The sequence below is a fragment of the Acipenser ruthenus genome, chromosome 1, assembly GCF_902713425.1.
Source record: "Acipenser ruthenus chromosome 1, fAciRut3.2 maternal haplotype, whole genome shotgun sequence".
Lineage (NCBI taxonomy): Eukaryota > Metazoa > Chordata > Actinopteri > Acipenseriformes > Acipenseridae > Acipenser > Acipenser ruthenus.
The window spans coordinates 60,331,640-60,358,147 of NC_081189.1; the positions used below are offsets into that span (position 1 = coordinate 60,331,640).

Here is a 26,508-nt window from a genome sequence, read left to right on the forward strand (position 1 = left end):
TAAGTTTTGTAAAAGGAATCCGTTTCTCGTCTGATAACAGTCTCACCTCCCAGGCCCCTAATTGGTCAGAACTTGCTTCCAACTAGTAGGTGCTACAGGCTATTCCCTCACAACAAAAAACAACTAACAGTGTTTCTCCCAGCACCACCATCTGCTTTTTTCACACTACCCCAACCCCATCTCCCTCACAGTATGTATTAACCTGGGATATTAGATATTAGTTCCAACTGAGTTAGTACAACTCAGTATTTGTGTATCTCATTAATCTACAAACTTGTTCCTTTAACTTTTTTGGAATTTTACTGATATCTTGTAGATAGATTAGCAATTGCATATCAAATAAATACTTTCTTATGCATGAAAAATAAAGTTTTATCATAAATCTTAGACCCCTAAGACAAATGCCCTTGTGACCTGATATTACAATGCTGTACCTTCACACTGATGTTCATCTATTTGTGATGTATCAGAACATTCATTTAAAAGTACCAGTGAATAGGACAACATACTGTAGTTGTAGAAACTGGAGCAAACTTTTCACTGGGTCAAACAGAATTATCCTGTATAAAGCAACTAGGACACTATGCATTTTGTTTAACTAAAACAATGGGTTAAAACCGTTACAGTATTTAACTTAATAAGAACTCTGAGTATAAGGAATTCAATAATGAATACACAGTGATAAATAAGAGCCAATTTGGCTTCTATTCTCATCCTTAATAACTCTTGTGACTATGCTTACATTTATTTTCCAGTTTTCCATAATTTGTCCTGTCAATGGAGTTCATTTAGATTTGTTAAGACCAATGGAGCATGTTTTTATGCCAATTTATGTAATGGAAATGTCAGAGTGTTAATAGTACTCTTTTGACAAACCACGCAATGATTCATTCTTTTTCACTTTTTTTAATGTACTGTTTTATTGTTAAGGAAAGGGCATATTTTAGTGGTGATCCAAATTACCAAACTGAATATGGTACTGAACTAAAAGGAATGCAGATCAGCTTAAATAATGTGCTGATCCATTTAATTGCATACAGTATTATAATTTTTATATTATCAAGCAGTCATTAATGCTGCAGTGTTCGATTATCCTGTTAGCAATAATAATTCATTGGGTTTTCTATTGTTAATGTTATGCTTAGATCATTATGCACCATGCTTACTTACTGTAACAGAAGCAATGCTTCTGAAAAGGACTGTTGTGGTAAAAATCACATGCAGGCTGCGCAATTAGATTAGTCTCAGAGGCAGCACGGGGGGGTGGCACGGGGGGTGGGGTCATGTGCCTCCCTAGATTTTCGGCAATGTTATTTCCCTAGCAAAGACGGCAAGCTTTAACATTTCTGTCAGGGTTCAAAATAGGTGGTTGCACGACCATGTAGTTCCCTTTACAAGCCTTTGACCTTTCACCTCACAAAGTGAATTTTCATGTTGATGAATCTGGCACTATTTCACCTTTTTCCTGTACTGACTGCAATATCGACTGTGTTAATTTGACTGTCCCAGTCCAGAACAGCAGCGGCCGAGAGAAGCTTTTCTTCTTTGTGGCAACTGAAAACTACCTTTACATAAGATCAGGTTTCCAGAAAACAAATGTGTTCTGTGTTTACATGACTGGGAATAGATAACCCCATTAGACTTCCGTTAAATTCAACTGTGTACATGGATTTCATTTTTCAGAGAGCATTTGCACATAACCGGCAGCGAGTAGGTTTGGAACAAACAGGGCTCGGTTCAGTCTGCAGTAAGACTGATGCATGAATTATCAGGTATTTTAGACTTAGCGAAGTTGCAATGTCCTAGCTTTATTCAACAGATTATTATGCTGTGCATCTCTCTTGTTCTAATTCCCCAGCATGTGCAAACCGTCCACTCCTTACAACAGCTCATCTGTTTCTTCATATAAGCTACTGTACCCTACATACAGTACTGTAAATTCTCAATGCATTTTACCTAGCTAGAATTCGTTTGATGCGCCAAAAGTAGGCAATATAGTTGTAATAATGGAGTTTTTTTTTTCTTTTACTTTATTTAAATGAATAATATAACTATGGATCTGTGTAAACTGATCGGTGCCTGAAATCTGACATCTATTTATAATTATTTTATATATTTTTTTGTTTCAGACAAATAAATACAACACACAATAGAAAACTGCTATGGTTTTTTTTTTCTTTTTTCTGTTAGAAATATGGATATAGTTTCTTTGTTAACCACAAGCTGTCCATTTATTTTGGCAATTTCCATGTCAAAAATTGGCTTTTTTTGTGCAGATTATTCATTCTTAGCCCTCAAGTAAGCAATTTGGACAGTTTTCAAAACAATGTTTGCTTTATTTTTACTAATACAAATGTTGTATTGTTATTATGAACAATGGACATATATTATTTCAACATAACTTAAATAACAACAATGTGTTTAAAATTGTAGCATTATAACAATATAAATAACTACATACATACATGTTCTTCATTATATAAGTATAAATAACAATTTTTTTACAATTGCAGCATTATAACAACAACAGCGTGGCAAAAAGTCATTGTGCAATCATTACTTTTTAGAAATTATTTTTTGTGTGATAGATTTCAAAGCATGGTTCAAGGCACAGTCCAACTTCACATTACTTGCACCAAATCCTGGTTTCTTTGTATCATCTTTCTCAAAACTGTACATTGTTGGTGGGGTGCCTGTTTCATTGGGGTTGGTGGTTATGCGGTTGGAAAATATCTTAATTTTCTGTATCCTTGTTTTCACCGGATACCAGACTTTCACAGCTACAGTCATCACTGTCACTACCACTCTCCAAATCTATAGCTTCATCACTCTCATGAACTTGAAAATCGCTATCTTCCTCCTCTTCATCACTACTACCCACTCTCTTCATGCTGCAAGTTGCCCTTTTTCTTTTTACTGGCTGTCAAGTTTTTAATGTCTGTTAAGCACATTTCTTCTTGACTGCTGCAATCTGCCGGTGAAAAATAAAACTGCAGGCTTAATAGCGTATATTCTGCCTATTAATTTAGTGTAGCACGTCGTAAAGACGTGAGAAAATTTGTAGAGAGAACCCCCTGCATGCTATTCTCACAGGAGTGACAAATTTGGACCTGCTTGTGCTACACGTGGAAATCGCAGGATAAGCAAGAATTATGTCAAAGTTGGCAAACTTAGTACAGCAACCCTCGGTACATTCTGAGCCACTTCCATTCTTTCAGGAGGCTCTGGGCTTCACGGTTGTCCTTCCTTGTCATCATCAGGTTGGGCTGTCGTCCCCCACTGACATTGGCTGCTACCTGTCCTATGGCCGGGTCTTGACTTTACTGTTGCTTCAGCTCGTCTTCTGATATCCCTGGGATGCTCTTTACGTCCCCTGAGTTGGCTGGGGGCACAACCTCCCCTTACTGAGTGCTGTGGGTCAAGGACAGTGATTGCAATCTCTGCCCACTATTCAGTACTGACTGACCGGCCTCTTTGTTGACTTCCGCCTAGCCCTGCTGGTGGCAACCATCTAAGCGGCTCACCTCACTCAAGATGTGGCACTTTCCTGGCTGGAGCTTGAGGCCATACTGCCGCAGTCTAGAAAACAACACTGTGATGAGACAAAGGGCAACAATCTGTGTGCAAGGGTCGTGGCCACTCATGTCAGCGGGGAATAATAAACACCTGTAAATTAGCTATTGGTGTTTCCAAGACGCCGGGGGTGGGGCCACAGGTACAAGACAGATCAGGTTGTTGTACACGGGTTGGTGTTTTGAACGGGAGATGAGAGGAGGAGGAGCGAGATCCAGAGTTCAGGTGAATAGCGAAATTCTGGTCACCAAGACAGCACATCATGAGTTGTTGAAATGTTGCTGGGGCGTTCTAGAGACCAAATGGCAACCTGTTGCATTCATACAAGCCCAAGGGAGTGGTGAATGCTGTCTTTGGTTTGGCTCCCTGCTCAGTCTCCATCTGCGAGTATCCTGAAGTCAGGTCTAGCGTGGAAAAGTATTTAGCCTTCCCTAAAGCAACCAGTCCTTCCTCAGTTCTAGGAAGAGGAAATGCGTCCCTGACGGTCAGTCAATACAGATCCACATGGACCCGTCCTTCTTCCATGTGATGACCATAGGGGAAGCAAGGGGCTTTGGTTGGGGCATATGACACTAGGTTTTTCCATCTCTACCAGCTTCTTACGTACATCTTGATACTGAGCATGGGGGATTTTCCTATATGTTAAGGGAAAAGGGTGTGGATCCAATAGTGGAATTTGCTGCTTGACTGTTGTCGTGTGACTAAAATCATCAGAGCCGTTGGAGAAAAAATCTTGGAATTCCATCACCAGCTTCTGTACTTTCTCTCATTGCATCTCAGTATGTATATTAGCATTTGTCAAGTCAACAGTGGGCTATGCAGGGCTCTTCTGTGGGGGACGCTGTTCGTACCCGTGCACTTTGGGCATGAACCACAGCCGACAGCTGGACAAGTCTGGTACTGCTCATCACTGTGATGGGCTGATCAGATAAGTTGTGGACTTGGACTGGAACCCTCTTCCCAACAAGTAGTGCGCAGTTTACTGTAACTCCCCTTGGCAGAAAAGAGTGGGCTGTAGGCTCCATCAGGGCAGTGAATGTCACCCCCTTTTGTCAAGTTTAGACACGCACCATTAGCGTTTTAGTCTTCCCCACAGCGACCACCACTAGTGGGTGACCACGATAAACCGCATAGCCAACGCATTCGTGTTTTCCAAATGCAGGTGCTGGCCCTACGCCCATCACTGCGGTGTGCCATACAGGAGGTTGTAGCCAGACATCCTTCAGAAAACCTGCTCCATTGCGTGCTCTCAGAACCGCCCTCCCTGTCCTTATCACATTGGTTCCAATGCACGCTGGCACACTTTTGCAGTATTCAGTTGTGGGCACATAGTTGTACAGAAGGCCCAGGAAAGCCAGATTAAAATGGATGACTCCCAAGTGGGGCACTTCTTGCCCCCCTGCCCCATTTATGCGGATGAGGATTGCTACCAATTTATTTTTGCTCAGTTCTGTGTGATATTTCCAGAATGTGTCAGTTATAGAGGTTATCTGAGACCCTGAGTCAATTAAGGCGGAACATCGAGTTCCATTACTCGCCAACGTGTCTTCGTTGGAAGGTCCAATCAACTCATCAGGACCTGGTGACTGGATGTTTTGCTGTTGCTTCTTGCCTCTCTTCTTTTCTCTATTCTGCATGCAGTTCTTCAAACACACACTCCAGGCATTGCTCAGCTAGTGAAGCTGTGAATTGACAGAGAACCACATTTGAATGTTACTTGATCCTCTGATGTCTAAATGTCTGCTGTATCCTAGGATATAGTGTTGGGCTGCTTATTACAATGTCGGAGTCAAAATAAAACAGCATTTTAATTAAAATATTGTGTATTTCCTAGAAAATAGTACCTGGAAAATATTGAATAATAGACAAAAATTGGGTATAAATCAGTAAAAACCAACGTCCAGTTAAAAGAAAATCCTGTAATTTTCTGGTAAAATTCGGAATAAACCGGAAACGCGGAACACTAAGTATATCTACAGTAGTTCCCCCACTGTAAGAAATTGTGTATAACATGGCACCAGTGAATTGCGAAAAAATAAATAAAAAAACACTCTTGCACAAAAAGAAATACATATGGATCCAGAGATCATTCCTTACATTTTTTTCTCAATGTTTTTGTATTCTGTTTTCTGTGCAGATCTTGCAAACTGTGTTTTCATATCTTCGTTACAACAGTACTGGAAGATTTGGATAGTCTCCAACAAACTAAAGCTCTTGGATGGGTAGGTCTCATGAGATACTGATTTTCCACAGTTTTATTTGGGGGAGGGGGGGGGGGGGGGGGGCTGCAGGAAGTAGAGGGCGTTGGCCTCATTGGGTCAGTCAGAAGGCAATTCGTTCCAACACACTTAATTATCAGATTGTTTTCTTCATTTAAATGAGTTCCTTTCTGCTATTTCACAGCTGTAACATTACTACTAGGCCCCTTAGAGAGCTAATTACAGGTTTTAGGAGACATTTATTTTATACAGAGAAGAGGATGATTATCTTTCCGCCTGGTTTAATGCAACTTAAAGTTAATTTAACAGAAACGTCCTTATTAGTTTATATGCAGGAAACCCATACAACTAGCTGGAAAATAGTTGAACCTCTTACGGGATATCCTACGAAGCTTCTTTTGTTTTAAAATATTAAAACAATAAATGTACATATTAATCCTGAGATAAATTGGATTTAGAATAGTTAACACATGAGATATTTTGAAATTCAGATTCAGATGATAACTGCTGTTTAGACTAAAACAATATGTAATTCCTGTTCCTTATTTCTTGATATTTGTGTGTACCTTAGATTTTGGTAACATGGGATGTCTCAGTATCCCATTTACATTCCCACTATATGGGTTCAAAGACTAACTAAATCCTTAACAGTATGATATAAAAAAGGCTATATAGTCCATTGCATTACTCAACAACAGTGCAATGCAGTAAATAGTTGCAACTCTAAATTACTTATTATTTTATGAATCAAGTTCATTGGTTAAATGATAGCTTGGAAACTGGGCTGCCCTTTGATGGAAAATCTTTGATCTTTACAGATGGTAAATACATTGTTACCATGACTGCAGATTTTTTGGAAGAGTGTATTTTCCAAGTGCCATTTTTTCCTTAAACACAAATATGTCTTTATAAATTGAAAGCAAGGCTTGAAACAGTAAACAATATAAGATTGCAATATGCCTTCTCTTTCTACTGTGTTTACATGTTGGGATTTCAAACTATACTTTGTATTAAGCCAAATGAATTAGAGCATTTATCTGCTTCATATCAGTCAGTGTTAAATAGATTAAACATGAACCAATGCTGAAACGATTCGATTCAATTGGTCTAAATAGTGGCAGATCTAAATACTGACAACTTAATAACAGGGACTCTCTTTGATGATTTTTAAGACAGAAAAGAGACACTTGTACTGTATCTCATATCTGCAACTGTTTAGATCAATTCTACCAGACTTCTGCTAGTGCATCCAATCACATTACAAGGAGATTGTTGCACCCACCAACAGCCAACCATATTGGCGCTTGCATCACTGTAACAGCACAAATAGTAGCATCAGAAATAGAAACCCTGTGCAATTAATTTGACTCAAATCATGTTAACTTAAAATGCTGGAACATTTATCAGAGGGATAAGATGCTCTATCCTTGTTTGATAGGTGCTTTGAAACCCAGAATTCCTGATGATGTGACGCATTCTTTGCCAAAGCTGGATTGGATAAGGAAAAGTTTCTGCTCTTTGCATTCTATTAGGATAGTACTATCTTATCAGAGTACAGATGAACCTGCTTTATGTCATGATTGCTGAGGAGGCATAATTCACGATATAAAGCGGGTCATGATATAAACCGAGTTTAACGTTTGCCTATGACGGCACATTACGAGTGCAAGAAAAAAAGAAAGAAAACGGCAAATTAAAGAGCAGTGTTTCAATACTGTATGTTTAGTCATTCTTTACATTTAAACAAATGCATATAGTTTACTACAGGACAAATATGTTTTTTATCATTAACCCTTTGAGTAGTACGTACGTACCGGTATGTTCACTGCTCTCTGGTCCCCAGGGGGTATGAACGTACCGGTACATTCTGCAATTTTAAACTTGAATTACTGAGCCTACAAAACTCCTGATCACATAATATTGTAACACTAAGTTTCTGTAACACCTTTTATTGGTCTTTTGTGCCCTCTGCCAGATAGTGACTGAATTACATATAATTATCCCAGTCACAAAAATGTCAACAGTGTTTGTGAACCGGCGAAAATCGCTCAGTGAGAAAGAAGTATTAGTAATGTGTTGTTTTGGTTGTTCCACCCCGTTGTTTATTCCTGTCGCGGCGCCGAGCGGTGTTGTCCCGCAGACTATTACAAAACTTTAGAGAATCAGGGTTCAAGTCACTTCCTATGGCAGTATTGTGTGCAGAGCAGTAGTAATTCAGTCACAAGCAGTAATTCAGTTCAAAATCTTTACTTCAGAAATGTTCCATAAAAACAGCAGCATATAGACAGCAAGGCTTTCTTTTAAAAACAATTCATACCTCCGGATAGTCAAGTGCGGTGATACTGTAAACAAATCCAAAATAAAGTGCGTAGTGCAATATCCAGACACAGACAGTGTGCAAAACGTGCTAAAAACTATCACCGTTCGAGGTTATGGTAGATTACAATATTTAAAAACAACAAAAGTGCAAACGTGCTACAGCTTCTACACTCAAGGTCCAAGATCCTTTACGTCCAGCGGCCATCTTCCTTTTATTTACCCACTTGACCTCTGACCTCTTCCCAAGTGAATAAACATTTAACAGACATTTAAAACTATTTACCCGTCAGTATTTCATATATTTTATACACAAATTACATTTTAAAAACAGACATTAAAAATCAAAGCAGGCAATTACATAAATGGGTTTATTCAGTATCTCCAGACGGCTAAACCGTCACAATTTCCTACATGTTATTTTTTAGTCAAAATCTTTCCCTATGACAAAATAAAAAATATATATTTGTTTGTTTTATTTATTTACGGTAAAAATGAATTGTCTGTATTTCGCCAGTATTCATTACATACAAACATACAGCTTTCAGCTTGTTTGTACGCTGTACTCGTAATAATCAAGCGCATGCAGAAGACAGAAAAAAACTCACTCTCATGACCGGTCTTAGTAAAGCCCGGTCAAGAAGCATTTGACAGGCTGCACAAAACGAATAAGTGTGTTTGTGAGATGATATTAGAGCAAAAAGAAACTATGGTGCATGGCGAGTGGTTTTTCAAAAATCGTGATAATAAACAGGGTATGATATTAAGCAAGGTGATATAAAACGGGTTCATCTGTACTTTAAAATCTGAGAGTACCTAGATTTCACAAGATTTTACCAGACATTTAATTCATTATTTTAAACTGTGTATTTGATTTTCTAATATGTTAAAGACCTGATACAATTATTGATTATTACAAATCACCTAATTTAAAGACCAAGTCCTAGCCCATTTCTTAATCTGAAATAATGATAATCTCATTGCTTTTGTGTTTCATTGTTTTAGATTTTTGTTATGTTGTCTTCCCAGGACTCTCCATAAATGAGGCCATGGCCTCAAGGATTTCTCTCCTGGTGAAAAGAAAATAAACTAAAATATCAAATGAAGGCCTGCAGGGGTTGCAGTACCTTGAGCTAGTCACAATTGTTCACACTGAATTTACAATAAACCTGTTGATGCCTTTGAGCATGTTAATAGATCATTATACATTTAGAGGATTACTACTGTGTAACCTTCTGTGTAAGTATATCTTGTATTACATGTATTTAATGTAGTTAATTTTTTGCTAATTACTATGTATTTACATAGTAGTTACTTAATTACAATGCTTAATTTATGCATAGGTATAATGTACTAAATGTGTAAATCTTTTTGCATCGCCTGGGGCTGCCTGTTGCTATCTCTTCTGCTTCTCCTAGGGTTGCTGCCTGTCCTGCTCCGCCTGGGGTCGCCGAGGGTCCTGCTTCACCTGGGGTCGCCGAGGGAGCTGCTACCCACAAAAAAGTGGGAGGCGTTGGACATTCCAGCATAGCCGTCCCCAGAAACACCTTGCTTCCCCCTCTTTCGGGACTTTGAGACTGAGGGGGGAGGTGGCCGTTGGGGCCAAGTGTGCGTTGCAAAAGGGGGGGTGGGGGGATGTGTAACAGGACGAGGAGCCCTCCTGTACAGTGTTTTGTTTAGTTATTTTTAGAACGGGGTCTCCCCCTGCGCCCCTGTGCAGTGTATTATTTTGTATTTGTTTTGTTTTATGATTTATGTATGTACTGTAGATGACGACGAACCGCCATGTTATTGCATGTATATGTGATGGCATTGTTATTGTTTTGACGGCGTAGCCGAATGTTTTGTTTTATATTGTATTGTTTTAATAGTGCAGAAGGTGACCATCTCCCGAGTTAATTGATTGTTTAAATTCTTGCTAATCGGGAGATGGTCACCTGTATATAAGCCTGCAGTTTTCCCAGCTCGGGGTGGGTGTTCAAGAGGAGGAATGAGAGCGAGCGAGAGAGAAAACAAAACTTAAAATTATGTACAGGATCAGTGAAGGCTACTGCCCAGCCTGACCGGTATCGTTTCATTTTGTGTTCGAGATTTGTTTTTGTTTAACTGTTTTATTTTCACTCTGTGAGCAAGTGTTTTGTGTTTGAATATTTTATTTATTTTTGTATTATTTAAATAAAACGGTGCAAGCGCCTTTGCACCGTATCTGCAGTACTGGTGTCAGTTTTTTGGTTCCTGCTTCTGGCCTGACGTCACCACACGACCACCCTGTCACAATGACATAACCCTAACCCTTTTCTCATACAATTGTGTACTTACTAACTGATAAATTAACTTATTAACTAATAAATACCAGTCAGAGACAGTTTCAAAGTAGTTGACAGACTGAAGCCTTCCGTCAGTTTGACTGACAGCAAAAGGTCGGTGACGGGCAGCTTGGAAAATTGACACTAACAAGAGTGAATAAGAGTGCCTCTAGGCTACAGCCTTTAAATTCACAGGCAATCGAATGAGTGCGTGATTTGGCAGTTCCTGTTAACAAATGACCTTCCTACAGATATCAGGACTGCCCAGTCCCTGACCACATTCCGGCGCTTCCTCAAGACTCACCTCTTCAGAAAGCACCTGTAGTACTCCTCTGTTTTTCCCCTTGGACACTTATCACCCTTCCTTAAATGCGCTTTACTTGCTCTTATCTGCCCCCTATTTTACTGCATTTAATCCTGTACTGTAATCTGCCTAGTGTTATTTAATCTGTAGTATTTTGTATTTAATTATATCCTGATGTAACTATCACTGACACTGTTTTTGTATTTATCTTGCTCTTAATTGTATTATTACTTGTACTGTGATTCTTGAAATGTATTTGTTTACGACTGTAAGTCGCCCTGGATAAGGGCGTCTGCTAAGAAATAAATAATCATAATAATAATAATAATAACAAAGTAAGTCACCGATAGGCTGATTCAATCCACTCCCCCAATTTTTTGTTCCTCCTGGAGGGGAGGATTTGTTTATTTTATTTTCATCTGTAATGATTCTGATTGTTTGTGCCTCATGTGGTTTTTTAAATGAAAGCATAAAGTGCAGTTTATTTTTGTATTTTTGTATTGTTCTTTTTAGTCTAGATATGTCAGTCTGGTCTTATGTAAGTTTGCACACTCTCCTATCTTTTCAGTACAACATGTTTTAACACTAGAACCGCCATAGTAGTCATTTTGACAGTTTTCACTTTTAAAATTTAAATTACTCTGCGTGTGTTAAAGATTGCGGTTGTCTGTTCTTGACTTTTCCTAAATCTTTTCCGACACACAACGTGCGGAGAGGCATACATCCAGAAACGTCAGCCAGACCATCCCACTACCATAAACTGGCAAGTAGCACATTCTGAGGAAGATGCTACCAGGCAGTTAAAAATCATTTAAGTTGTAAGAAAGGAAGAAAAAAAGATTTGTTGATATTCAGGAATACATTTGAGCAAAATTGTATTTTTTTTTTGTGTGTCCCTAAATTTTTCAGTGCGTGTCTACATTTTTTAACTTAGGTGCACATGTAAGCAATGTGGGGACGCTATAAAAAAAGGACAACAAAATGCTTGGATACATAGTGAAAAGTGTTGAATTCAAATCAAGGGAAGTAATGTTAAAACTTTACAATACATTAGTAAGACCTCATCTAGAATACTGTGTTCAGTTCTGGTCACCTCGCTACAAAAAGGATATTGCTGCTCTAGAAAGAGTGCAAAGAAGAGCAACCAGAATGTAAAATAAAAAAATAATTGAATCTGTTCAGTCTTGAACAAAGAAGACTACGTGGCGATCTGATTCAAGCTTTCAAAATTCTAAACGGCATCGACGATGTTGACCCAAGAAACAAGGACCAGGGGTCACAAATGGAGATTAGATAAAGGGGCATTCAGAACAGAAAACAAGAGGCACTTTTTTACACAGAGAATTGTGAGGGTCTGGAACCAACTCCCGGTAATGTTGTGAAGCTGACACCCTGGGATCCTTCAAGAAGCTGCTTGATGAGATTCTGGGATCAATAAGCTACTAACAACTAAACAAGCAAGATGGGCCGAATGGCCTCCTCTCGTTTGTAAACTTTTCTTATGTTCTTATGTACCTAATAAAAGTTAGCGTAGAGCCCTGCCTACACCAGGTTTCAAGACTCAGATGTAAAATGCTGGTAAGTTTCTGTTTTTTAACTACCTATGCTTAATATTAAAAATGCTTTGATTGCGTGTTTGTTACGTTTCTGTTGTGGTTGTTTTGTTTTATTATTGCTATCTTACGTATTGGACACTATTATATTAAATCCCGCTAATAATTGTTGGTCATAGCTTGCTGGTGGATCACTGAGCCCGTTGAGATCCACCAAAATGGATTGCAGTGTTTGGTGTATTGGCCACCACTGAACTAAACTCATCACAGCCACGATCAGCAAGGACAACAAAACGCAAAGTGTGAACGTGTCAATAATAGTTATCAGTATTTTTTTATATTTAGAGTGACCAATTATTTATTTATTTTTTTTCCCCAATTTGGAATGTCCAATTATGTTTTTTCTCCTCACCACAGTGAGTCCCCACACCGCACAGACGTTCTGAGGGAATGTGAATGTCCTCTGATCTCACAAGCCTAAAGCCAGAATCGCTTTTACGCTGAGAAATCCAGAGCAGAGGTGGGTGGGCTACCAATCCCGGAGAACAGAGATCAGCCCTGCCTTTTATCTACTCTGAATGGGTCGGTGTCTGGCCAGTAGGGCTCGCTGTTGCGCGATGAGGAGAAGGAATCCCTGCAGGTTCCCCATCCCCCATCCAGAGCCAATGTGATGCCCCCTTCGGCATCCCCAGCAAAGTTCGGCCTCTTTGTACAGCCTTGTGCCTTCCAAGCTGTATGACTCATCCTGCACTCCCAGCGGCAGTGCTTTAACTGGATGAGCCACTCGGGGACTCATCGAATGTATTTAATAGAAATCTACAGTATTTGATCATTTTAACCCTTTCAAGACCAAGCATTTTTCAGTGGGATGCCCCCCCCCCCAGGAACAGGCATTTTTTGGCTACAGTTGACTCTCTTTCTATACAAATTCAATAAAAATCTATTTTCTACAGTAGCATCTTGGAAATGCTATGCTTTATTCAGAACACTCCGGGGAACATTATACAGTACTTCAGAAGCCATACAAACTTTGCTTTTTTTCAACACAAACTCCCCAGGAATTCTGTACAGCCGGGCGGCAGGACATTATAGACGGGAGCACTTTAAACAGAAAAATAAACTTGCCTTACCTTAAATATATAATACAACAGTGCATTTAGGCACTATGATTTGACTGGGGAAAGATAACGTACGTTTATTGGAGTTCACACAAAAAAACAAAACAAAACAAACAAAAAACAAAAAACGGCAACATTTTGACTTGTTTATGCATGTCTATTTTTGTTTTTCGCTGTTCTACATTTTTTGAATGCAACTGTTCATTTTAACCATTTTTTTAACACAACAGTACTCACATACATTTGGTCACCATTTGGTAATAATCCGGCACCTCTGCACTTAAGCATTTGTAATTGTATATCAGCTGACAAGTGTTCCGCTGGTATCCCATCACGCCTTTCTTCTTAAAAGCGTACAGCCTCTATACATGAACCCACAATATTTCTCACCTGGGTACATATTTTTACGATATCACAACAAAAGGAATATTTTTTTTATACATTGCACACCGTTGCAAGCTGCGTGCTGTTTCTGGTTGTGTGACTGCAAGCAGCCCCCACTCAGACACACCTTGGTGCTTTGCCCTCGGTACTTGGTGCTCGGTGCTTTGGTGCCCCAGTGTCTAGGCCTCGAGAGCTACACCCCTCTGCACTTTGACGCCTCAAGGCCTTTCGAGCCCTGTGCAGCAGCGCCTTCGGTGCCATGTTGCCCAAGAGCCGTGGTACCTTGGTGCTTTGACACTCTCGGTGTCTCGAGAACAATACGTCCCGGCGCTTCGACCCCTTCAAGGTTTGTAACCTATATGCATCGTTGCCCTCGGTGCCCCGACGCCCCAAAGCCTCGGTACCTTGGTGTTTCGACACCCTCGGTGCCTCGAGGACGATACACCTCAGCGCTTCGACACTTCAAGGTCTTTTAAGTATTGTGCTTTAGTACCCTCGAGACCCTTGGGTCCCTGGTGCTCCATAGCCTCGGTACCTCGGTGCTTTACACCCTCGGTGCCTCAAGGACCCATCGTCTTGGCGCTTGATGTCTGCGACACTCCACAGCTCCCTACAGCAGTGTCCTCAGTGTTTTTTAGCACCCTTGGCCCAAGTACCCGGAGCCTCTGTGCTTCGACACCCTCGGTGCACCAGGGCCTCGACGCCTCGGTGCATCGACGCCCTCAGTCCAAAATAACATATTGCACCAGCACACTCGATCCCCTCAAGGGCTTCGGTGCCTCGGTATTTAGAGCTTCGACGCTTCGGCATTTGTCGGCTCCAGTGTCTCCAAGAGCGAGGCCGCACTTGCCTCCAAGGAAGGTGCAGAGGCGACAGGGCTTCCACAGTTCCCTCCATTGCACACTATAGTAGCCCTAATGCGAACCCCCCCAGTAGGAGGTCTGTTTAAGGATTCTGTATGCCCTAACGGCCAGCCCACCTGAAAAAGGCTTACGCAGCTGAAGTGCAGGCAACACGCCTTGCAAACATGGGAGGCCTCTTGACGGCCTACCTGGACCGCATTCTGCACTCTGTTACACTTCCCGAGCCGCTAGCTTCAGAGCTACGCACAGTGTCTGGCACTTTACTGCAGATCACAGGCTTACAAGGGCAAGCCCTGGGCAGAAGCCTGGCAGGCTTAGTGATGGCACACCAGAGTGTGGCTGTCTCAGGCGAGGGTCCAGGGGACAAGTCCGCCTTACTGGATGCGCCTATCTCCCCTGGCCATACTTTTGGACCAGCGGTAGAGGAGATCCTGCAACGCTCTCACAGAGAGCAAGAGGCGTCCCAACAGGTGGCTGCAATGCTCCTCTCCCCTGCCGGGGAAGGGGGAGGCGATGGTGTCCGGCAGTCACTAAGGTAACCCAGACTATTCTTATCCCTACGGCGCCATGGGGCAACCTGAGGCACCACCTCTAGACCTCCGTGGCAAGGAGCCTTCAGCAAGGACGGGGGCACGCCGGACGTGGGGCCCCAGCACACCAGCGCCCAGGGAGACAGTTCCAGCAGAACCGCACAAGGCAGTCTCCGCTCCAGCCTCAACAGCCCCAGCAGAGGCACTGAAGGCTTGCGGCCTCAGACCCACCCGTTTACACCTGTTTATCTATGCGTCGAAATGAACCATTCCCAGCTCAGATACAAGCTTCTGTTCCCAGTCGTAACCACAGCATAACAAGAAGAAAACATAAAGAAGAAAACACACAGCATAACAAGACTGTATCTGCCTTTGGGGCGAAGTACTCAAAGAAGAAAACACACAGGACACGTGTGTGATTTCTCACTTGGGTTTTGAAGATAAAGGAGCCCAACTTGGGTTTGAAGAATTGCGGAAACGAAGCGAGAATATAACTACAACGGAAGATTTGTTCAGCAGACTTTGGGGTCATCTTCAAGGAACCGTTGAGTATAATTCCATTACCTTTCCCTTGTGGAACTAGAGTAATTAATGATAATTACAACACATAGAAATTGATAAAATAGTTATCTTAAATTGCGCTTTTAATGCGCATATGAAAAACCTTGTTAAAAAGTAACTAAGCTGATTAACTCATATTGTCATATGAAGTGTTGCAAAAGTATACTTGTGTAATTGTTCGTAAACAATTGTAGTCCAGCCATAGCTGTGATATGTTATTAGAAGAATTGTAATTGTAAAATTGGTTTTGCATTTCAATAATAAGTGCTTGTGTTTCACAAATTATTTTGCCTGTGAGCAGTAAGCGCAGGGCCACTGTCTGTGTAGTTGAGCTGAGGGAACTGTCTGCAGAGTGATGTCATCACCTGCCGGCAGATCCGCGCAGCCTGTACAGCCTGAGACAGACGAGTTGATGTACTGTGTTAGAATGAGATATTGAACCTATACTGAATGTTAGGAGAGCAATAGGATTCTACTTGTATTGTAGTTTAATTGCATTATTGAAAAATGACATCTATAGAAGCATATACATTCAAAGAATAGGTGTTGACTTATGCTGCATTGATATGTATGTGAACTGATGATTTTCTAAGTTTTTCCTTTCTGTACCCTTATTATTATTATCTAATAAACCGCTACAATATTTTAACCTACCTTGTTGTGGTTGAGGGTGTTTTGTGTGTTCTTTGTAATTCCTCGATCTTATACATGTCATTAAATAAAATAATATTGATGAGGTCTTAATTAATGTGAATGAATATTCAGATTATCAAACAGATGAATAATAGATTGTCTGTGTTTAGTCGGTGATCTAATATGGTAATGGTCATATAGTATTCAAGTTGATTAACACACTGTATTAATTATACAAGTTAATTAAGTGTTTAAATTAATTATTAAACAAACTAACGTAATTATCCCCACAGCATCTATCAAGGCTGGGTCTCACCCTCAACGATTCGAAAAGCCAGTTAATACCGGTGCAGAGTATGGTCTACTTGGGTCTCCGGCTGGATTCCCTTATGATGCATGCCTACCTGTCGGACGACAGAGGAGCTGCCATTCGCAACTGTCTGGCCCTGTTTCAACTAGGGTCCACAGTGCAATTGGCCGCAGCTTCGTCAACCGTCCAACTAGGTTTGCTTCACATGCGCCAGCTTCAAGCGTGGCTCAATGCCTTTCGACTACACCCCAATCGCAAAAGACACCGTCAGCTGGCAGTGTCTCACCTTTGTTGGGAAGCGCTACGCTGGTGGAGGCAAGCCCCTCACATGAGCGAAGGTGTAAGAATGGGGGTGATTTTCAATTGTCAAGTAGTGACAGCGGACACATCCAACTCCGGTTGGGGGGCAGTCTGGGCAGGCAGATAAGTCCACGGATCCTGGTCGGGTCGCTGGACATCCCTGCACATAAACACACTAGAGCTGAAAGCGGTTCACCTCTGCAACATTTACTCCCTGTGTTCCGCAACCAACATGTCCTTGTCCGCACGAACAACGTGTCAGTAGTGGCGTACGTGAACCACAGGCTTCAGTCCCCGGGGTTACACCTCATAGCCTTTTGGCTACTGATCTGGGCACAGAGACATTTTCTGTCCCTCCGGACTGCACACCTCCTGGGAGTGGTGAATTGGGCGGTGGACCTCCTCTCCAGTGAGGGTCCTCACCCGTCAGAATGGAGACTGCACCCTCAGGTGGTGCAGCGCATTTGGGAGTGCTTCGGGGTAGCCCAGGTCAATCTATTTGCCATGGCAGAGACAACCCATTTTGCCCCCTGTGGTTCTCCCTCCGCAGCTGCGGAGGTCCACAAGGCATTGAATGGCCCAAAGCGCTTTTGTACGCTTTCCCACCTATACCGCTGCTCCCTGCCTTCCTCGAGAAGGTAAGGAGAGTCCAGGCGGCAGTTCTCCTGGTGGCCCAGGAGAATCTGGTTTTCGAACCTCTGCCAGTTGCTGCGAAGCCAGCCCTGGGAGATCCCGCTGCGCATGGATCTCCTCAGCCAGGCAAAAGGCACCCTCTGCAACCCAGAACCGGGCAGATTCCAGCTGTGGGTATGACCCCTGAATGGCACCATCTGTCCGCCTTAGGGCTCTCAGACGCAGTAGTCTGTACACTGCAGAACGCTAGGGCTTCTTCCACAAGAGCGTTGTATGCCTACAAGTTTAAATACTTTCAAAATTGGTGCATAACCGGAAGCCATGATCCCGTGTATTGCCCTATAGCGGTTATTTTACAGTTTCTGCATTAGAACTGCTCAGACCCCTTCATCAGAACTGCTCAGAACCCTTCATTAGAACTGCTCAGAATCCTTCATCTCTAATGTTACTCTTTTCATTGTGCAGATTCATTTCTGTTAGTGTCCTATTAACAGCCTTCTTTAACTTACATGTGCATAATGGTTGACTGTTAAAATCTGACTTGCACATCAAAGTTTAATTAATTGCTGGATTTATTTAAATACTTATAAACTGTTTGTGATTCATCATCTTGCAGTCCAAACATTGCTAAAGTATCAGGAATTTCCTCTTGAAGACTGTGGGAAAGTCTGTCTTGACAGCTGTCTTTTCCCTCTCTATACACACATATATAACACAGTCTAAACAAAAACAATTTCATATTTTATTTAATATTTGCTAACAATTTACAAACATTCCAGTAAATTGTTCCTTTTTGTTTAATCTTGTGTAAGGAAAACAATAAACAGACATATTTGCTCATGATATTATCAAGGTTGTATATTAGAACAAAGTACCTATTAAATATATCAGGAAATATATTTAAATCGCAAAATGTCTAAATAAGTGGTATTACATTACAGGGCAATTCATTAAAATGGAAATTTAGTTGGTCTAAACGCACACACACAAAAAAAAACAATTATGGAACAATCTTACTGCTTGTTTATAAATTCAGCACAACAAATAATTATGGTCAATGTTCCTACTGTATGAGCAAAAATCCTTCAATTGAACTCTACAACTTCAATCCTTTACATCAATTACTAATACACTAGCCAAGGGCCAAAATTCCTGTGGTGTTTCTCATACCAGATGGGCCGGTTGCTGTATTCACCGATTTTAGAACGGCAAGAATAATAAAAAAGTGGTAGAAACTAGAAAGTACTACTTTTTAAAGAAAGAAAGAAAGAACATCCATAATCTTGAGAATCTTGAGATATAAGATGGTACATATGCCACACTTGCATTTTCTTATATCCAGAGAACTGCTTATCCAGTTACAACACTCTTTACATGTACATACAGTGGTAGGTCATTGTAATGCACATTTTCCCATTGACAAAGTACATTTTATAGTATGTACTCTATATTCAGAGGTACATCACATCTTTTCGATGTGGAATCTTCATTTGATGCACACTTTAATTGTTAGGGGTGCCAAACCCAGCACTTGGGTTACACTGCTGAGGAGGTTTGATGAATATTGCAGAAACTAGATACAAAGAATTAAACAGACTATTATAATTTGTTTAAGTGCTAAAATGATATAGATGTAGAGTATCCAGTTATGGAAATTCCTTTCAGGTATATACACATTATTGGGACTAGGTGGAGAAGCAGGCTCATTTGGTGTGATTAAACTAGCCCCTAGTTGACACTACTTTACATCACAACACTACAGCACAATTTGCAGTCTCTGCTCTCTCAGGTCAGGTTTGAGGTGTGCAACTGAACTATGCTGGCACTGTGAATGTAGCTACTAGACAGCCATGGGCCACCACTAAATTTGCATGGAACCAAACCAAAGACTCTGATGTATAGTTAATCAGATTTCTGACAAATACATACAAATAAATGAAAAAGGAACTAGCTTACCTTTCCTTTGCGCAGTTCTACTCTACATTCCACAGGCTTGCAAGGATTTGGACTATCCTGGGAATCATTTGTTTTTAGACTTTCAGTTAAATTGGTAATGTGGCTTGAATCAGTTTCATAATCCTGTTCATCCTCTTTGGCATTAACCATTGAAACTCCATCAAAACATGCAATTGATTCTGTATGACTCTTGAAGAGACAGTTTACAGGGCCCATATCTGATATGTGTTGTCCATCACAACCAGCAAGCATAATAGCAGAAGGCTCAATTACATCATTTGTAGTGAGGTTTTCCTTGACAACTTCAGATGTTTCAGTGTGCTGTGTACTAGAGGCTTTCTGAAGCAACTCCTCTGAATATTCTTCAGTCCTTTCTACATTCAAACCATTGGGCTTCAATTGGACTGATTCCTCATTCACTTGGTCAAAGTGTGCAACACAAGGCTCCAGGCCTTCCTCCACACCTGACTCCACTGTCTCTTTGTTTTCTTCATTAGAAAGAGAGTTCTGGTGAAGTTTGCTATAATTTGCAGAAACTTCTGCCAAATCATTGGTTTCAGTGTTTGATTTGCTCTCTGGTTCTATGACATCCAAGGGACCAGTCCCTGCTAACACATGTTGTTCAGTTTCTACATGACTATTTTCCTCTGAGCTGAGATCTGAATTATCATCTGGAACCTGGACCATAGTCTCTGTACTGGCTACTAAAGACAGAAAGTGCTCATTACCTTCATGGTTTGCATTTTCATCTAACTCCTTTGTGTTTCCGCCAAGTTGCCTGAATGGAAACCCTACAACTAGTGACTCATGACAGCATTCTGGTAAGGAGGCACATCTTTCTCTTCGTCCTGATTTTGACAAATCATTATTTTCCATAATTGACTTTAAATCATCAGATACAATTCCATGACAGCAGATTATATCCAGATCATCAAAACTGTACTGTAATCCATTCCTGTGGGTCACATGTTCCTCCCAGCTTTTCTTCCTGTTAGCCACAGGCATGTCATTTCCAGTTACAGATGCCCTGGTATATTCCATAGAGTCTAGGTTACAGCAATGAACAGCAGCCCATTCTTCTTCACAATTAATTTAGCTTAAAAAGGGGGAAATAACAATAATTATTCACCAGATACAGCTTCCATGCCATTTCAAGTAAAAAAGGTAGTCCAGTTAGTTTTCAACAATGATCATCATTCACATATACAGTATTAACAGAAGTTTACAACATTTATGAGATCATCTCTCTAATGAATAGCAATTTTACAATTCTCTACAGTCATAAGACTATTTCACAATGATTCTACAGATGAACACATACTGCATATGAAATCATGCCTTGAACTTCATTGGCCTTAACATTTGAGTTTTAACTACAAAGACTGTGCTATCAATATTACAAATGAATTAAGCAGAACAGAGTTAAAAATGATGGTGTTCTAAAAGTTTTTTAAAGTTGGTGTTTACTCAATAGATAAAATAGCCTAACAGTCAAAATATATAATCACCTAATAAATGGTAATGATTCATAATTACTGTAATGATTATATATATATATATATATATATATATATATATATATATATATATATATATATATATATATAATTTGAATGGTTAATGCTGATTAATAATTACTCCATTAAAAACATACAAAAATACTCCCTTTTAATTTTGGATTCAATAACTTAATAACAAAAGTGTGTAACCTATTGTACTAGACAGTCTGTTATATTAAAACAATTAGAAAGTGTTGTTCTCTTTTGCTACCTAGTCATGAACCTTTAATGAACTTTTACCAAAAATGAAGCATTGTTAATTTCTATAAAAATAACTTTTGACAATATCTGTTTTGCTTAACATACGGTACACAGAAAAAAAATGAACTTGAGTTTAGCAATCATAAGGTCTTCAGACTAAAACAGAAGAAAGACGGAAAGGAGGAAAATAAATAATTATTTTCACACACAGTCTACTGCATAAGTAAAACTGTTAGTTGCTGAGCTATCTATATATATATATATATATATATATATATATATATATATATATATATATATATATACATATATATATATATATATATATATATATATATTTTAGCTCAAAGAGCCAGCTGCCCAACGTTTCGATATGTTGTACATATCTTTCTCAAGGGAGCCTGTGTTTGAATCCAAACATTGGAGGTATTTATAGGTTTTTGACGGCATGACAACTACTTGTTATTGTTTACATTCAAATTCATGATTTATTCTTACATGATGTAATGGTGTTCTATATATTGTGACATCATTTTTACTTCTATCTTTGAATCTGTATTAATTCCAATTAACAGTACTTTACATAAACTTATATTTTTATTATATCATGCAATGCTGGCTCTGAGGATCAGTCTAGATAGATAGATAGATAGATAGATAGATAGATTAATTATAATCCAAATACTTTCACATTTCACAAAACTGGAAAAAGTGTGGTGTTCAGAACATAGTACCCAATAATTTAGAGATCTCATACCAGAAAAAAATAGTATTGCAAAGTACTCTATTGTTATCACAATGTAACTTTAAATAGAACTCGCCAAATCCAATATCAAAAGAAAAACTGATCTTGGAAATGTCAATCCATAGTACAGCACTTAATAGAATCAAAATGTGTCTTTTGAATCTTCATTCCTTAAAACTATTGCATTTCTATTTTGAATACTTCAACCATTTGAGTTGCTTGTAGAAGTCATGTTTTTGGAGTCCACTACAATTGATATAACTGATATTTTGTTTTAGATTATTTAAACCTGTCCATTTGAAAATGAGCATGTAGACCCCCTAAACTTAAGGTAAATAAATAAATAAATACATTTAAATATATATATATATATATATATATATATATATATATATATATATATATATATATATATATATGCTGGCTTTTTAAAGAAAGGGAACTTACCTTATGAATCATTACATTACCAAAGAAACCACTAAGGAGTTGGCACTGGTGCTATGACAGTTGGAAGTGTTAAAGTCCACATTTCCTTGGTAAGATGAATGATCTATATTAAAGCCATTTCAAACCAACTATGCTTGTGAGAAAACACTCTCTGCTGCTGGAATGAGACTCAGATATGCAGATTTCTTTAAATTCTTTCCCTGTGACTCCTGACTATAAAATTCAGAATAATGTTTTGTGTAAAGGGGCCCCGGCCCAGATTGCCTGAAAGTATTTCCTTCTTACAGCAACATGTTCATGTCTGAGTGACATAAGGCATTATGACAAGGATTTAAATGACCAGTGTAAATGGTCGAAGGAGTTCTCGCTATGCAGATGTTTTAAAGATGTGTTATAAAAACAATTAAGCACCCAATAGTGTCCCTGCTGACAACTATAATAAACTTAACATCATACTCATTTAACAAAAAAAAAACACTACATTTTTTGCTTTGACCATTCTACAAAAAAAAAAACTGTAGATATAAATTCCAAACAGTCCAAACCACAGTTAACTGTTTACACCATGGCACAAAGGCAGAGTGCAATCAGAGAATTGTGATTAATGTGATTTTACCATAATTATTTATCAAAGTACTTACTTTATATTACTGAGAACAACAATGGAAAAAAAAAAACTTTAAATTAAAAATGAAAACACCTCCATAAAGTAATTCCCCAGCAGTTTAAATATCCACATTTTCAAAGTTTATGGCAATAGCTGTTGTTACCTTTCCTGAGAACCCTCCAGAGCCACATACATTCAACACTGTAAAAGCAGAAAGACCGTCTCCATCTTGATCACATTAAAATGTTGCTGACACTGAACACTTGTTGAAGCAATGTTCTTTCCAGTTTGACAAAGCGCCTGAATCATGTCTTTGGAACAGCCCACATATTTTACATCCTACTTGTTTCTTCGTAGCTTTTCTTAAAGTATCATCTGTTTATCTTTTCGTCTTTCTTCTGGCTTCACAGAATAACTTCCTCTTGGTGGCCCTTGTATCTTTCAGCCTGGGAACTGTAGGTTTTTAACATTTGGTTTTGATTAAAAGCAGACATGCAGCTTTGTAAAACTCAGGATATAAGCTCTGGGAGATCACATTTCCAAGCTGTTTAACAGTCGCCTGTAACTGTACAAGCATCCTCGCAAATACAGAAAACAAAATTACATCGAGACATGTTTATAGATATTCAATGAGAATGTGCCACCCTAGCAAAAATACAGACAAACTTGGCTGAACATTCAGACAAAATGGTATTTAGAGAACCACATCATGGTGTTTCTTTCTTGCTAGTTTTAGCTTCGTTTTTTAAAAATAGAATTATTGTTTTAGTCCACTTCAAATATATCCACTTCTAAGTATATAAACATAAAATATGTTACGTTTGGAAGCCTGTTACCACATGAAAAATAAAAACAATGTCCATCTTATGAATCACATTTAAATTTGATTAAAACAGTACACGTGCTGAATGCAGTTCTATTGTTTATGCTCGTCTCAAAATGTTGTCCACTAAGGAACCCGAGTCATACTTTTATAGTAACAGAAAACCTTTAAAAATCATATGAAAAATATTTTTTGCTTATCACATGCCTGCATGATGTCCTGGTTGCTTGAATCACGCATGCAGAGCACAGCTTAATGATTTGCGTTTTTGGGACCCAACAGACCACCAGTACAGTCAATTTTACACCTAAATGAAGAAATTGATATATAGATATTATTTGGGGAGCCTGGGCCATACTATTAGTTGGATGGGAAAATGTTTATTTGCATGTAATAATTATATTATGTGAAGATTGGAACTAAGTTTTAGGCTGCCAATAATCAGAATTGGAAAATGCTGCCAATCTCACTGTTGGGTAGATTTTCAATGGAAGGTTCCCAACCCAGAATAAAACAAAAGGAGACTCACACTCTCTAAACTAGAAGGGCTATCCTTGCCTGTTCTTGAGAAATATTATTTGGCTGCAAGGGTATATTTGGTGCAATATTGGATTTTCAAAAATGTTAATGCCTGATGTACCCACCACATGAAACCATTTGGAAAACAATCTGACTATTCACATCTCCTAACTGGTACCCCCAAAAATTGTTTAAGCATTTACAATAAAAAAAAAAACAATTATTTTGCATGCACTAAATGTCTGGTATAGTGTTTTAAAAATGTTAGGATTAAACAATGATTATTTAAAACTGGAGAATAACGATATTTCGTACAAAATAGAAAAATCTTGTTATCAACACACGCAGGCCATCTCTCAAAATGGCACACTGTTATCCTTTGACACAGCCCAGAAAAAAAAGGAAAATCTTTCTCTGTTAAAATGAAACTCGATGCGCTGAACAGAGTAAGAAAAGGTGAAACTCAAGCAGCAGTTTCACAAATATAAATGTTACAGAATCTACATTGCGTGGATGTTAAATGATGAAGAAAACTAAGAGTAAGACAAGCTGCTGTGAGAGTGCAAGACTGTTTGTTGTTTTTGGTGTGGCCCAGGCTAACAGGGGCCGGGAATAATCATCCCAATAAACCATGGATTCGAGTACCTGCAAATTGTGTCTTCTTCCTTCATTTTCCATCGTACACTACAATATTAATTTGGCTTGTGAGCATTGTAAATCATTTCGGGAACAAAAATGCCAGTATTCATTATAAGGTGAAACACAAATAACGCGACATCCTAATTATGGACCCTAACAACCGCATTATAGCGAGGTAACATAACTACCTTAGTTCATTATTTACCTGCAACAAAACTAATTTCAAGTGGAATAACTTTATGCAGTACTCTATATATATCACATGGTTGTGTGAAAGTTAAATAATGAGCTTGTTAAGTATAAAGTAGGTCATTTCAGCAAACTCTAGTTTTCATTACCAGTTACCATAAAGTGGGTATAGGGTAGCCCCCATTATATCTTAATGTCATTCCTGTTGGAAGGAATTTTACTCAAAGGCTCACCTTAGTGTTGTGTGCTGGGAGGGCACCTTCAGCTGATTAAATATAAACAAAAACAATCCACTTCTAATGGTTCTTTTATTGGTCGATCTTCCCACTGAACAGCTTTCTCCTCACTGCTATTTAGGGATCATCACAGATTCATTATTGTTCCTTCAATGCCAACAGTCATATCAAGTGCCTGGAATTGCATATACAAACTATGTAACAACTATAAGTAATTTACAGTTACAGTAGTTAAACTGTCCTACCCTACTTGCTTTCTAATCACCACATACATAGATTTTGCAAATAACTGAAGTAGATCAGATATAGGGTCATTGTACATAAACACTTTCTTCAGCTGTAGGGGCTTGTGGCAGAATGAGGGTACTGCCCTATGTTTATAGTGTGGGTATATGTGTGTTTTGTAGTGGAGGTGGGTAATTAAAGGGTTAATTCACTAGCACTTTAAAAACATGTGAGAATGTGGTGGAGGGTATAATTGATTAAGCGGGTGTAAATTGCTACACAGGTGTGTATATAAGGGAGCACTGAGAGCACAGGTTGGTTGGTGTTAGGATTCTGGAGATCGTAGATCTCTGATCCTGTGTGTAGTGGTTTTCTTTGTTAAGAGTGTGTGCGAGATCTGTTTTTGTTTAAACTGTTTATTTTGTTGTGTTTGTTTTGTTTAATAAATATGCATCGTAGCGCTTTCACCTGCCGTCTGTCTCCAAGTCTCCCTACCTTGCCGCCTGACAGCCCTTCCACTCGTGTCATCCTGTGACAGGGCTCTTTTGGGTGGTGTCTCTGGTTCAACTTTTATCTTTCCAGGGGCCATTACCTTAGTAATTAGCATAAGTAGTTATTCTAAGATCCCTCCAGTGTGTCTGCCTACTGTTCAGTTGTGTGTAGCACTCATATAGAGTATAAACCAGTGCTGATAAGGAGATGCTTGTTGTCTTATGACATATCATGTGTCTACAGTAATTAAAGTTAATTATATCTGAA

The 26,508-nt window shown here is 39.2% G+C and overlaps 1 protein-coding gene across 1 annotated transcript in view; it reads right to left on the reverse strand.

Moving 5' to 3' along the window:
* Positions 1-23,560, reverse strand: part of dlc1 (DLC1 Rho GTPase activating protein) — a 172,600-nt gene extending 149,040 nt beyond the window's left edge. Inside the window, exons 1-2 of the mRNA XM_059026878.1 lie at positions 23,282-23,560; positions 19,560-20,655 (exon numbers count right to left, since the gene is read on the reverse strand). Coding sequence (XP_058882861.1) covers positions 19,560-20,600 — 1,041 coding nt within the window. The 5' untranslated portion in view covers positions 20,601-20,655; positions 23,282-23,560. The remainder of the gene's footprint in view (positions 1-19,559; positions 20,656-23,281) is intronic.
* Positions 23,561-26,508: the final 2,948 nt, after the last annotated feature.